At 29.3% G+C, this 13,578-nt stretch overlaps 1 protein-coding gene across 1 annotated transcript; it reads right to left on the reverse strand.

Moving 5' to 3' along the window:
- Nucleotides 1–11,486: 11,486 nt before the first annotated feature.
- On the reverse strand, nt 11,487–12,786 carry LOC114174211 (LOB domain-containing protein 37-like). The gene is made up of 2 exons (XM_028059001.2): nt 12,430–12,786; nt 11,487–12,340 (listed from the first exon to the last, which is right to left on the reverse strand). Exons 1-2 carry the CDS (start codon nt 12,611–12,613, stop codon nt 11,805–11,807), a joined length of 720 nt encoding a protein of 239 aa, XP_027914802.2. The 5' UTR covers nt 12,614–12,786; the 3' UTR covers nt 11,487–11,804.
- Nucleotides 12,787–13,578: the final 792 nt, after the last annotated feature.

The raw sequence follows: 13,578 nt of genomic DNA on the forward strand, positions 1-13,578 counted from the left end.
CCTTCCTCTGTTTTGTTTTTGTTTTAATTTTTAGTTTACATAATATTTTTTTTCATTTTTTTTTTACTATTATTAATATCACGTGGTTTCTTCCCATGCCGACAAATTTACTGTTCAATCTTCTCTGTGTGGTTTTGTATTGTCTTGTGAAACATACATCATCATACAGTAAATAGTACCCAAGGGCCAAACTACAGTTATAAATTCAATGGTTCAAATCAAAATTGAACCAAATCATGCAAAAGGCCAAAAATTATTGCTCGAGTTTCTAACAAATATCCTTTAGTAGTCACATTAAAGTGTTGTACCATTGAAAAGGCACATGCATGCATTTCAACTTTGGGAGAATTTTCAAGCCGTGGCAAAAAGAGCCTGACCCACGGACTGTTATAACTTAATGATCAAAACATGCAAGACTCTAACTTGGGCAAAATTGAAACCCCTAGACTAGACCCCTTGTTAACAACAAAATGTGGAATTAGAATAAGTTTCTATGTGAATTCACACCTTTAGATTCCTGAAGATGATGGGTCATAAATGGCTTCACTGCATTATTACTATTTTATTAGTTTGGACTTCATAACCTGTTAAACTATAAAAACATGAACACATGATAGATGGTGGATCTCATGCCTCAAAAGGGAGATTCTTTTGAGAATATAAGGGTGATTGGTAAAGGTCAACTAATTCCTTACTGTTATTGTCCTAGCCATTTTCTGCAATCATTACAGTACTCTCGTAACTTTTTCTGTAATGAAGGTATAATGATTAAATTAGGAAAAAATATCTTGAAATGTGAGTGAAATATCGATCTCTGTTTCACGTATATCATGTAGGTATTATTCTCTGACTGATAAGGGTAGACATAGATGCAGACTTGGACTTAAGATCTGTTTGAAAAATGTTGCTGATATTATGCTGATGGTTTCCTATTGTAGGTCGATCTACAGATTCATCTCAGAACCTGCATTTAGAGATTCTCTCGGTATAAAGTACAAAAAGACTAGTCCAGAGTAGGTTATAAATATAATCTCACGGTTTATTTACATTCTTGAATCACTTTTGCCCTATTAAATGAAATAAAGTTATTTTGAATCATCAAAAATATATCACCCTGGGATTGGTTTAGGTTACCATTTTACTTTTACATACAATAAGACGTTAAAACCGAGTTCAGATTCTTTATTAAATTTTTTTTTTATGTTTTCTTCGGTGAGTACTGCAAATTCACTTATACATTAATTTTTTTTAAGGATTAAATATTTTTTTTTCTTCATTTTCGTAATGTTTATTGCAGATGATCCTCATATTTACCCAATATTTAAAATGGTCCTCATTTTCGTAATGTTTGTTGCAAATAATCATCATTTTTACCAAATGTTTAAAATAGTCATCATTTTCGCAATTTGTGTTTAGTTTAGTCCTTTTCTGTGACGTCGTGGACCATTTTAAACATTTGGTAAAAATGAGGATCATCCGCAACAAATACTACGAAAATAAGAACCATTTTAAACATTTGATAAAAACAAACACTACGAAAATTATGACGAAAAAGGTATTTAAGCCTTTTTTTAATATATTTTAAAATAGGTGATCATCGAAGTATTTTGAAAATATAATAGATAGACAGTAAAAAAAATCTAGTAAAAAATCTAAATTCGTTAAAAACTTTATACAGATTTTGCCTAACCATCATTTTAAACATAGTTATCAGACTAGTTTTAAACTTAATTATCAGACTAGTTTTGCAATTATAACACCCAGACAAGAGATTGTTAACGGTTGTCTAATGTCATGGGCTTTTATTTCTTGCCCTCTGGGCTTGGTTGCTTTATTTGAAAGAAAAAAAAAATAATGGCCCATTATTACGGAAAGGAATGCCCCTTTGTGATGTATCCAATATTTGCCAATGAGGCTGAAGGAGATATTTATAAAAGTTTGTTTAGGCTTATGTATAATCCAATTGTTACGTTATTAAGATAAATTTTTTCTTAATATTGATAGGTTTTAAATAAGGTAAGTTGAAGATTAGATACGCCTTAATTTAAAATGTTATAAACTTTGCTCCTAATTTTTGAATTTTAACAAAATTAAACGTAAGTGGTCATTATTTGACATCATTTTGACGTAAAATAATTCATATTGAAACATAAACAATTGGGAAAAGTGCATATTAACAAAATTAATACAAGATATTATAAAATAAAAAGTAATTTTCAGTAACCGTTAATTGGTGTGTTTCGGACTACCATGGCCAAGCCCAATGACTCGGGTCTACTAAGCCCATTAGTCCTAACGTTTTTTTTCCTTTTGTGTGTGGGTATAAGAATTTTTTGACGCATTTTTAATTAAATAAACAAATTCTGGAAAATTTCAGTGTTTATGATTGATGTTTTTCGCAAGATTTGAGGTTTTATATATATATATATATATATATATATATATATATATATATTCTTTTTTCTTTAACCGTATCACCAAACTAACTAAGGAAGTTATTATGTTTTGAATAATTTTTCCTTAAGAAATTTTATAAAGAAAAAATAAAAATATTTTTTAGTAATATTAAAATTAACTATGTTGTAGATTTTGTTTATATAATTTTTATTTTAAATTCATGTATGGGTTAATTTTAGTTTATATATAATATAATTTAATAATTTTTTCGTTTGAGAAACTCGCCTCAACAATTGTAACCATCTCATATATGTACTTATAATAAAAGGATTGAAAATTGATTAGATGTTTAAATTGTTGTCTTCTTTGTTTTTTGTTGAAGAATATTTGTGAGGAACAGTGTCATTTATCTTTGGTTATGCCTGTTTATAGGAATAGATTATATTCTCTCCTAGCTAGACGTTAATTCTTTATTTGCTAAAATATCATTTTGGCTCAAAAGAATAAGAAACAACGGGGGGAAAGGTTTTAGGGCTAAAGACTAAGCCTCCAAATCTCAATTCACTTTTCTAAAAATGGTAAACTCGTATGAAAATTCTGTGTAAAAAAATCTAATGTTTTTACATCCTTAAAAAAATAGTAATGCTTATCAGTACAAATAAATTGTGGGTATTAATTTTCAGACGATCCACAACTTATTTTTCAAATAAATATTCAATGCATGGTCATGGAATTTTTAGATTATTGTATTATAAGTAAAAAGTATATATATATATTAATATACTTAATGACTAGTTTTAGTAAAAATCAATTGATTAGTTTTAATCATTGTTCCTTTCTTTTGTTGAAACTTTATGATATCTTTAATTCAGTTTCGCTTATTTTAAAGTTGGTAATAGCATTACCAAATTAATTTTGAACTTTACTAAAGAATATTCAACAAATTCTCTTGAAAAAAACTCCACCACACCTATTTGCGTTGAAAAATATCTTGCCATGTTTAATACTCCTTCCTACAAACTTGACCAGAATATTAGAGATATTATGACTGGCGTTGTCGCATTAATTGTTTTAACCTAGAGTTAATTTTGTAGAACAATCTACATGAAAATAATAATAAAATTTTGCATTTAATTAAGGTGATTTTATTCTAAAGATCTCTGTTACTACACCGTAATTTTTAATTCAGTGTTGGATTTGAAAATAAATTAAGAGATGTGAAATTGTTCTTTTATAGGTTTTCGTTAGTCCAATAAGTAAAGAGAAATGAGATTAAATTTTATAATTACTTGAATAAACTGAATTGCTAATCCATTCCAAAAACTAATGATACCTTTTTAAATAAACTGAATTAACTTTCTAAATACTATTACGCTAAAATATAAATTCTTCTTGCAGATGAATCTTGATGTACTCGAAACTTAGTTCAGACTACTGGAAAATAACAATTTTAACTAGTCAAAACAATTTAATGTATGTAATTATCGTTTCGTTCATTTTTATACTTACAAATGCAAATTAACACTTCGTATTAATTCTAATAAGCGATTATTTTATTAGAAAAAGATACTTTCTTTTCCTTGAAATAGTTAAACAAACGTGGCCTATTAAAATGGACGCAGAAAACCGATCCTCTTCTGATTTCTTGTCTCCAATATTAATATCAATAATTTGTACAACAGAAGTATACGTTGCACTTTACTCTATTGTGATATCTTTTAACTTTTTAAGTGGTTTAACAAAGACGAAAGAAACATAGAAAATATGATAAAACCAATAATGTAAAAAAGAAAAAGTACAACTCCCCCGTACCATCATATGATGATAAGAAATGGAAAAGGAGAAAAGAAAAACATAATTTTTCCTAACTTTTAAGTGTGGTTAGAAATTATAATGAAATGGGACCAATCCGAATTGTTATATATATAGATAGATAGATATGTGTGTGTTTAAATTTTGTGGTACGTGTTTGTTGGGTACTTACTGAAGTTTTTGTTCATCTGCTTCTATCATTATCGAGGAATTGAACCTACGATATGCTAAACTGAAAATGAAGTTGTCGTGGTGGTGGTCGCAACTTGGATGTAAGAAACTTGTACCTTTTTTTATAGAGCCAATGAAAATAGAAATTGGGAATTGCAACCTTGTGGTGGAGTTGGAATGTGGAATAGAAGGAGCACCTTTGAAAACATTTGAAGGGCCATATTTTGGGGTCCAGGGAAGAAAAAAAAAATCAAAGTGTGTGGCCTTGCGCGCAAACACAAATTGATGCAGATAACATAACCATTCAAGAGTTGCAATTGTGTGCTTAAAAAGAATAAGTAATTAAATTAAAATTAAATTAAATTAGTAAATTAATTGGTAGCATTATGTAGCACATCGAAGAAGGGAATCTTGGAGCAGCAAGTTTTAGTGTGACAACGTCATCCGCATTATCTCGCTTTCGGGTAGACCCATGGTCCCAACTTGGTCCCCAACTTGCAAATAATAAAAAATTTCAAACATTACCCACAATTATCGCTCTTATGTAAGACAAATAATAATAAACTAAACAGTATATATATACCTCATAACTGAATCCTATTTTTACTTTATTTCAATCATACAGTTCACAAATTTGTCTCATGGACATTAACGCCTCATTAGATATTAAAAGAAACAAGAAGATTGAAAATGTGCACTGGAAACGTACTTTCTCATTTCCTTTTATGTATATATTTTTTGAAAAATCTTTATTTTTTATTTAAATATTTTTTTAGAGCTCAACGAAACATTAAATAAGTAATGTCTTATCAATTATATATTTTCCGTTTATCTAATCTTTATATATATATATATATATATATATATATATTGATCGTATGACTACTTTATTTAAATAAAAAATTAGTATAACTTTTAAAATATTTTTAAGCTTTATAGAAATATTCTTAAAATTTGATGGACCACTAGCATGAAGATAATTAAAGGGTTTTCCTTTCTAAATGTGTTATTTAATATATCATATAAAATTAATGTTGTTATTGTTCTTCCAATGGTATTAATTTTTTTATAAATCCTATTCTACCATTCTTTTTTATTGTTGTAGATGACTTCATTTATTAAGATGAAAAATATGTAATAAATACAATAATTAATGAATAGTGTCTATTTAATAAATTATGTCTTATTAATAGTATTTTAATGAACTTTTACCTTTATGCATCTATATTGAATAAATCTAATGCTTCTTAATGCTTTATTAGATAAATGTATATAAATGATGTTGTTATTGATATCATCTAAATCCATTCAATGCATTAACGGTTTAGACTTGAAACTACTGATGGTGTTTTTTTTTTTCTTTATAGATCGATTTGGAAGAGAAGGACAGGAAGAGATGGAAAGAATTAGAGAGTGAAATTGGTGTTGTATTTTTTAAGAGATTTGGATGTGATTTTTAAACAGAGTAGAGAGTGAAGTTTGTGAAAATTTGTGAATGATTTAATTAAAATGATAAATAAAAAGAAAATTTTAATAGATAAAAAATAAAATTAACTAAATTGCCCTTATTGTTAAAAATATGAAATGAATTTTAGATGAGTTAATTTTTTTAACATTATTATTCATTGATTAAAAATAATAATATTTATTTTTAAACAATCCCTTTATTTTTTGAAAAGAAAAATTAAATATTTAGATATTAATCATTATTGTGAAAAAATAAAGTTATTTTTTATTTTTTATGACATAATTAATATTTAATTTGAAAACATTTTTTATCTTTTAAATCAAGGTTTTTTTTTAAAAGCGCAACATTTACCTGTTGATCTTTTGCATGAGGGAAGATGAAAAAAAAGCATCAATCCTATATTTTCATTCCTTCCCTCATCTGTAAATCAATTAAAAGGATACATAAACCAATTACATACAATGTATAATAAATACACATATCAATTGTCACAACAATCCACAAATTATACATATAAAACCAATTACCACAACAATCCATACAAGTGGATCCACGAGTAAGGGATAAGATTCGCAAACAAGGGATTAAATCTCATTCTCCCAATTGACCATATCCATTTCAAACAACAAGGGATCTGGATCTACAAAGTTGGGATCGGTTCCAACCTTACACGGATCGATCCACTCTATATATAGTAACATGAAAATATTGTGACAATGAATAAAATCGTCTTTGTTGCAACAATCCTTCAAATATGTTCAACACTCGCAAGATTATAAATTATATTCATCCGAAATGAACATCACAATAACCTGTTAATCATCGCTTAATTTTGTTTCAAACAAAAAAATCTTTCGAAACAAACTTGTCCTAAGTAAAGAATTTTTTTAAAGAAATATCATTTTTTTATCATCAAGGTTTTCCCTATCTTAGTATAATTATGGCTATAACTCAATTGATACCATTAATTAAATTTGTATTCTATTTTTATTCCTGGATAACATATGTTGATAAAAAGAATTTTTAATACAACTATTATTTAGAACAATAATTAGTTTTACTGTTTATCTGAATAATGAAAATTTATGAAAATCCTTTTCAATAAATTGCATTAAAATATTGATTACTACTTAAAAAAAAGTAAACATACACCGCAATAAATTCTTTAATTAGCAACTAATTTTAGGAAAAAAAAATATTATTATAATGACAAATTATATACTAATTTATAAGTTAAAAATTGTTACTATCTAAAATCGTCTATATTATAAATAAAAAATCAAAATTAATTTGTAAAATTTGACTTTAATTTGGTTTATAATATTAACTACCGACGTCTTGACTAAAAAAATTACTGTGAATGGTAAAACTTTTATTCTAAGTTTGCAACACATTGGCATGTAAAAAATTTCAATTTGACAAAACAATTTTATGTTAATTGACACACATGATTGGTGTTTTTGTTATGTAAGAGAAGTTTTGCATTTTTTTTAAATAAATAAACAATATAAAATATATCCTTAATTAATTATTTGTATACAAATATATTTAACTATGAATATTTTTGTAAGTTCAGTAAACAATGATTAAATATTAACTTAGTCTGGATACATTTTTAAATAAATATTCACTAAAAAATTAAAATTAACTTATATATAAATTAATTGATGTAAAAATTATTTGAGTTGATTTATCTAAAATTTTTACTTCATTTGTAAGTTAATTTTAACTTATAAAAAGTAATTTATTTTTCAAAATTATTTAGAGAAAAAATTATCACAATATATCATATACTAACATTTTGAAATATTTGAAAATACAATTTTGTTTCAAATTAAAAAAATGTATTATAAAATTTATCTCTTCATATATAATCAGTAAAAAATTTAAACTAATAAATATATTACTAATGTAATTAAATTCACACACATACTGACTGCGTACTTTCTCTAACTAGATATATTACATATTAAACTTACTCACTTATTGGTCAGAATATAAACACAAAAAGCTTTGAAAAAATAATTCTCATTAACACTGAATTGATGTTTTAAAATATATAATTTTAGGATGAATTTAATGTTATTATCTGATGTTCTTAATTTTAACTAGAAATAACAAGTCCTATTGTGCACATTTTTTTTATCATAATATTTTATTTTAATGTGTTAAAATTTATTATTTATATTATTTTAAAATTTTATTTAAATACATCATGTGTATTATTTTTATATGTTTAAAATAATTAATTTATATTTTAGATAAACATTTTGTATAAAACTAATATAAATTACAAATTTGTAAGAAGGAAAAAACAAGATATTATAAAGTAATTGAAGCGTGTGCACTTATCTTTTAATGGATACATGATTTCTTTTATTTTTAAAAATATTTAAACATAAAAATACTACATATTTGAATAAAACGGCAGAATTTTATTATATACAAGGATACACAAGTCATTTCATCAATTTGTTTATACAAACATAGAAAATAGTAGAACATATATATAGTATTAATTAATCAAACAAATTTAAATAGTTCTCTAAAACAGTGATTGTAAAGTTTTTTTTTAATTTTTGGTTATACATAGATAGATTACTACAAAATATATTGAAAAATATAATTTATAATTGAAAAGTATCTTATTAGAGTCAAGATAACGTGTAATGTTATAAAATTAAATTTTCAATGATTTTTTCAAATTAAAAAAAATAATCATATAAATATTGAATTAATAAGCTATGTAGTTAATGGAAAGAGAAACGAGTAGTGAAAACATTTTAATGGGTTTTTTAATTTTGGGTTTTATGATAGTAATGAGATGTAATTAGGAAAATATGTAATTTAATACTTAATTAGGATTGGGAGTGTGGAAAGAGAAAGATATTTAAGGTGAGAATTTGCAGAGAAAAGATATGTTTTTGTTGAATAGCGAGAGACTGCATCCGCAGCACCAAGAAGCTTGGAATTTGTCGTGTTCTCTAATTATTGAAAAGGAAACGTTGGTGAAATCCGCGTCACACCTTTGCTTACTTACCTTGTCCTCCTTTCAATAATTTTGCTCGCCACATCCATTTTTTCATATTCCATGTTTTCATACACGTGCCAACTTCATCGATGCACCTATTCTTTATTCTCTGCCTAGTTTCACAACACACAAGATTTTTGCAGAATAATATCACTCTGTACTTCTGTCTCCAGTTTTAACCTTTTTTTTTTTTTTCATTAGTCACGTTGCTAAGTAAACAACTCTTAACTCATTTAGTTCTAACTCATCATGTAAAAATGTTCAAATGGTAATTATGAAAAAGATGTTATCAATTTTATCACATTAAAAAGTGATCTTACTTAATTAAATTAAATAGGTCAAATGAATTAAGTCAAGACATATACATCTTCATTATAATTAAGTTTATATTGCTTTGATAATACACTTAAGTCAATATTAAGTCAATATTAAATCGAACATATTCTAATTGACATATGACAAAATTACTTTAAGTGACATTAAATTAGGATACATTAATTTAAATTAAGATAAAGTTTAGCTTTAATCAAGGACAATTATCACCATTTGATTTTTTTTTTTTAATTTGGACATCTATTCCTCTAAATGTGACATTATATTGCTTTCTATAATTTGAGAAACTTCTAAAAGATATATAAAATATGTTGAAATAGAAACATGGATGATAAAACGGGTGAAATTACAAATTAGGTTTATGCAAACATCGAGTACCAAAAATATGTAATTAAACTAAAACATAATATTTTTTTAAGAATGATACACATACATCTGTATTTTATGAATATCTACGTGTTTTTTTGTTTTTTTTCCTTGTCTCTCTTTTCTTATATAATTATTAAAAACCTATCAATTTTTTCCCTCTCTAAATTTATATTTAGAGATACACTTTTTCTGTGTAAATGAATATTTTTTTTGATATATATTTTTAGTCCAACGTGGAATGTTTGTGAATTATCACACATTTTACATGACAATATGATTTAAAATTTAATACATGTCTAACGAAAATGTAAAGAGAAAATTTTCAGGTAAAATGTGAAGAATAAAAAACGTAGATAGTTGGAGAATAAGTGGGTAGATGGGGTGAAGAAGAAAATCCATGTATTTTGAACGTAGGTGGATAGAGGAGTCTAGGTGAGGAGCATTAAGAATAGATAGAATTTGGAGTGACATCAATGCATTACCTTATACAACTTCAACTTCTTCCGGAACCTTCCGTGGGCTCCATGCCAAATGCGGCGAGACGCAGCCTTGCAAAAACAAATAATAAACCCATTTCTCTCATTGCACTAACTTTCCATTCACTCCATCCTCATTTCAAATGAAATCAAATGCTCTTCTTCCTTTACACTCTTATTGGATAAAAAAATATACAATATTTATGTTCACCTTTGGACCGTATGTTTGTTGCATTTTTATTCTTAAAAAACATCTCAAAAAATAAAAAGAAATAATATATTATTATGTAAAACTATTGAGCATCCTATATATACTTTAAGACAATTAATTCAATAAAAATGAGATATTATAATATTATAATTAGTAAGAATTGGACAACACAGGAAGAGGACCAAAGCTAGCACTGACGCGAAAGGAAAGAGAAGACGAAATCAGCAGTTTTGTGGCAGCTCGATTCCTGTCATTCTAAATTTGTATGCCTCCTTGCATACTCCAAAAGCCACCTAACAACTTATGCTTCTTTCTCTTTCCCACCCTTTCACTTTCACTTTGTTAATTTATTCATTGTTTATGGTTGCATAATTAGTAACAGGTAATAAATAGATTCAAATATATGTATTTTTTTTTTCTCCTTTCTGTGTTCTGTGTTTTTTTTTTTTTTTATCAAACTCCTCCATCAAAGCCAGGGGATTGGACTCCTAAGATGATTCCAAACCCAACAACATCTGCTAAAGTTCATGTAAATGTGAGTTCTATGAGTAATCTCAAGAGTTCATAAAGTCTCGGATTTCGCAAAAGTGATGCTTGCCAATAAAGTTCTTTTTCCACTGTTCATAAAGTTGTTCAAACTTCAAACTCATACACTATCTCTCTCACTGCCTTCTCGAACGTTTTATTGTCTCAGCAATATTCTCGTATTCCTCGAGTATATCAGTGGTCAAAATTATTACGTGTGATCCACAAGCCTTTTGTTAGGGGCCTATATATCGTACTTAAGAATTAGGTTGAAATTATTAAAATCGATTATACTGAAGGAATTGGAGTCTAAATAATATTATCGCAAGCAATTAGATCCTGCCTCTTCAACTGCAGATGCTTGTTTACTTATTTTTCGATAAAATAAAAGCGCAAATTCAAAGGGATGCAATTCAATATTGTACAACGTTGAAGCTTTGAAAGGTCGGGTAAATAAATAACACGTATGGATTAGGTCCGAGTCATCAGACAGCTCCCACATGCGTTTATGAATGGATCAGGTCAAATTCTTTAACGCAGCTGGAAAACTTGACGCAGATAATCAAAACCTGAATATTCATCATCCTTTTCAATTCCTTTAAAATAAGCAATTCACCAAATTTTTCACCGCTAAAACTGTATCGGTTACATAAATGTCTCAGTCTCGATATTTGTTTTTCCTGTAGAAGCATCGCGAAAAAACACGAAATATGTATTTAATTATTTAATAATTAATATTCTTCATAACACTTTTGATAGAACAAAACAAAAGCGAAAGAAAAAAGATAAGGAAAATTTATCACCGACGAACCCTCATCTTTCTCTCCCTGCTTGTCCGTCTACAAAGAACGACAGAGAGAAAAATCCTGTGCCGGTGTTGTAACAAAATCTCACCGGATTCAATTCCGGGAAAACCTCTTCTCTAAATAAAAGCGTTAAAAAGAGGGAAAAAGGACGCGTGAGCGAGAACCCTCAAACTCGAATCTCATAGAGAGAGGAGAGAGAAAACTCTCAAATGAAGAGGTTTAACACTTTCCGGCCTCCATCGGGAGCGTAGAGATCTCCGATCCCGCTTTCCAAGCACGCCGCCGTAGTGGTCCCGGACTCCTCCGAGTTGATCGACGGCGATCTCGGCCATCGAATTTCCTGTCGGCAACCGAAGCTCGCCGCGTTCTGCAGGAAACTCGGTTTCAACCGGAGATTGAGATCAGTGGTAGCCGTCTGCAGCTTTGAAAGCTCCTCCAACCGCTTGCGTTTACCACCGGAAGCAGCCTTATCAGACATCGCAGCGGGCAACCGGAAACTAGGGTTCGGATCTTGGACCCTCCATTTGTCGTTACAGGTAACTTCGCCTTCGGAGGCGTCGTCGGGAGTGGGAGCGTCAAGGCCAAGAAGCTCCGGCACCGGCCTGACGGTACCGCCACGGAGCACCGTCTCAACCGCCGCCTGACACACGTGCCAGTTTCCCGTCCACAAAAGGCCAACAGCACCGTTGACGGGATTCACCGTTCGTCCGCAAGCTTCAAACAGCAGAGACTGAAACAGAGCTGCATAAAAGAAGCGGTATCAGACATGAAAAAAGAAAAAAAGAAAAAAAGTGAGGTGTGTAAGTGAAGTGAAAGTAAAATTTAGTTACCGGGCCTTTGGGCCTCAGGGACGTTGGAAATGAAGGACATGAGGTCAGCACGGCCGAAGAATTTGGCAACAAAGACAGTGGCATGACCTTGGGCCTCGGGAGTATCGATCCACTGTAGACACGGCCGCAGGATACAAGACTCGCTGCAACCCTTTCGAAGGACGCGGCAACCGTTGCAACTCATGCCTCCTTTTGGAAAGAAAGAGAGTGGTGTTTTTGTTGTGTGTGTGTGAGTTTGGTTTGTGAACTGTGCAGAATCAGCCTCACATGGAAGGCATGGAAGGCAAAGCAGAGGAAGAGAAGGATTAACGGGAAAAGAAGACGGAGAGGCGGAGAATGGAAGTTGAGTCGGGGTGCAGTTGGGGTATAAATAAACGTTAACGTGACGGGAGGAGCGAGAGAGAAGAGGGTTGAGAATTAACCATGGTTAGGTTAAGTTGGAGTGAGTTAGTGTTAGTGATAGTGTGTGTTTGTGTGTGCGTGCGGTGGGTTGTATGGAAGGGTGAGATTCCAAGGAGTTGGGCGTGAGCGGCTCCGTGTCTCCGCGGATGGATGTTCCTCCACCGTTGGATTCTTGGATTCTTTACATTTTCTTTGGCCTTCACACAATTCAGATATTGATGGGTGCCTGTCCTTTTCACCTCCTACTGTTACTTGCCCTCCATTTTTCTTCATGCAACTCTCCTAATCTTCCTTTTTTTCTAATTCAGACAATAATATTATTTCTACAACATACTACTATTTTTATTCTTTTTATCATTAAAATAAACAACACAGAATTCGGAATGTTTCACTTTTGCCACTGAGGGACTAGAATATATGTTCCCTGTAGCTCGTATTTTCGGTAAAAACTTACGGATTTAGCTTCACTACAGTTTTTGTAATAATTCTGGTGCATAAGTATTTCTAGAAAATCATGAGCGGTCTTCTTGATACATGGAGAAAAAAAAATAGATAAGAAATTAATAGCTCAGAAATTAAATAATGATAAACATTATTCCCCGAAAAAAAAAATATATATATATATATATATAAAAGAAATCATTTATATCATAAATAATTTTTCGTTTTGTGTTTAAAAAATAGAATAACTTTAGAAGATGCACTTTTGCTTTCTTTACAGTTACAAAATATAAAATTTTGTTTTTA

Source organism: Vigna unguiculata, chromosome 2 (genome assembly GCF_037176805.1).
Source record: "Vigna unguiculata cultivar grain cowpea cultivar isolate G323 ecotype 2 chromosome 2, ASM3717680v1, whole genome shotgun sequence".
In the NCBI taxonomy this organism is placed as follows: domain Eukaryota; kingdom Viridiplantae; phylum Streptophyta; class Magnoliopsida; order Fabales; family Fabaceae; genus Vigna; species Vigna unguiculata.

What these genes read in the sequence shown, in the direction of transcription:
- LOC114174211 (XM_028059001.2), bottom strand. Translation starts at nt 12,613, where the DNA reads ATGAGTTGCAACGGTTGCCGCGTCCTTCGAAAGGGTTGCAGCGAGTCT. An exon ending in CCCTGAGGCCCAAAGGCCCG is followed by an intron (nt 12,341 to 12,429) that starts GTAACTAAATTT and finishes TCTTTTATGCAG; the next exon opens with CTCTGTTTCAGTCTCTGCTG.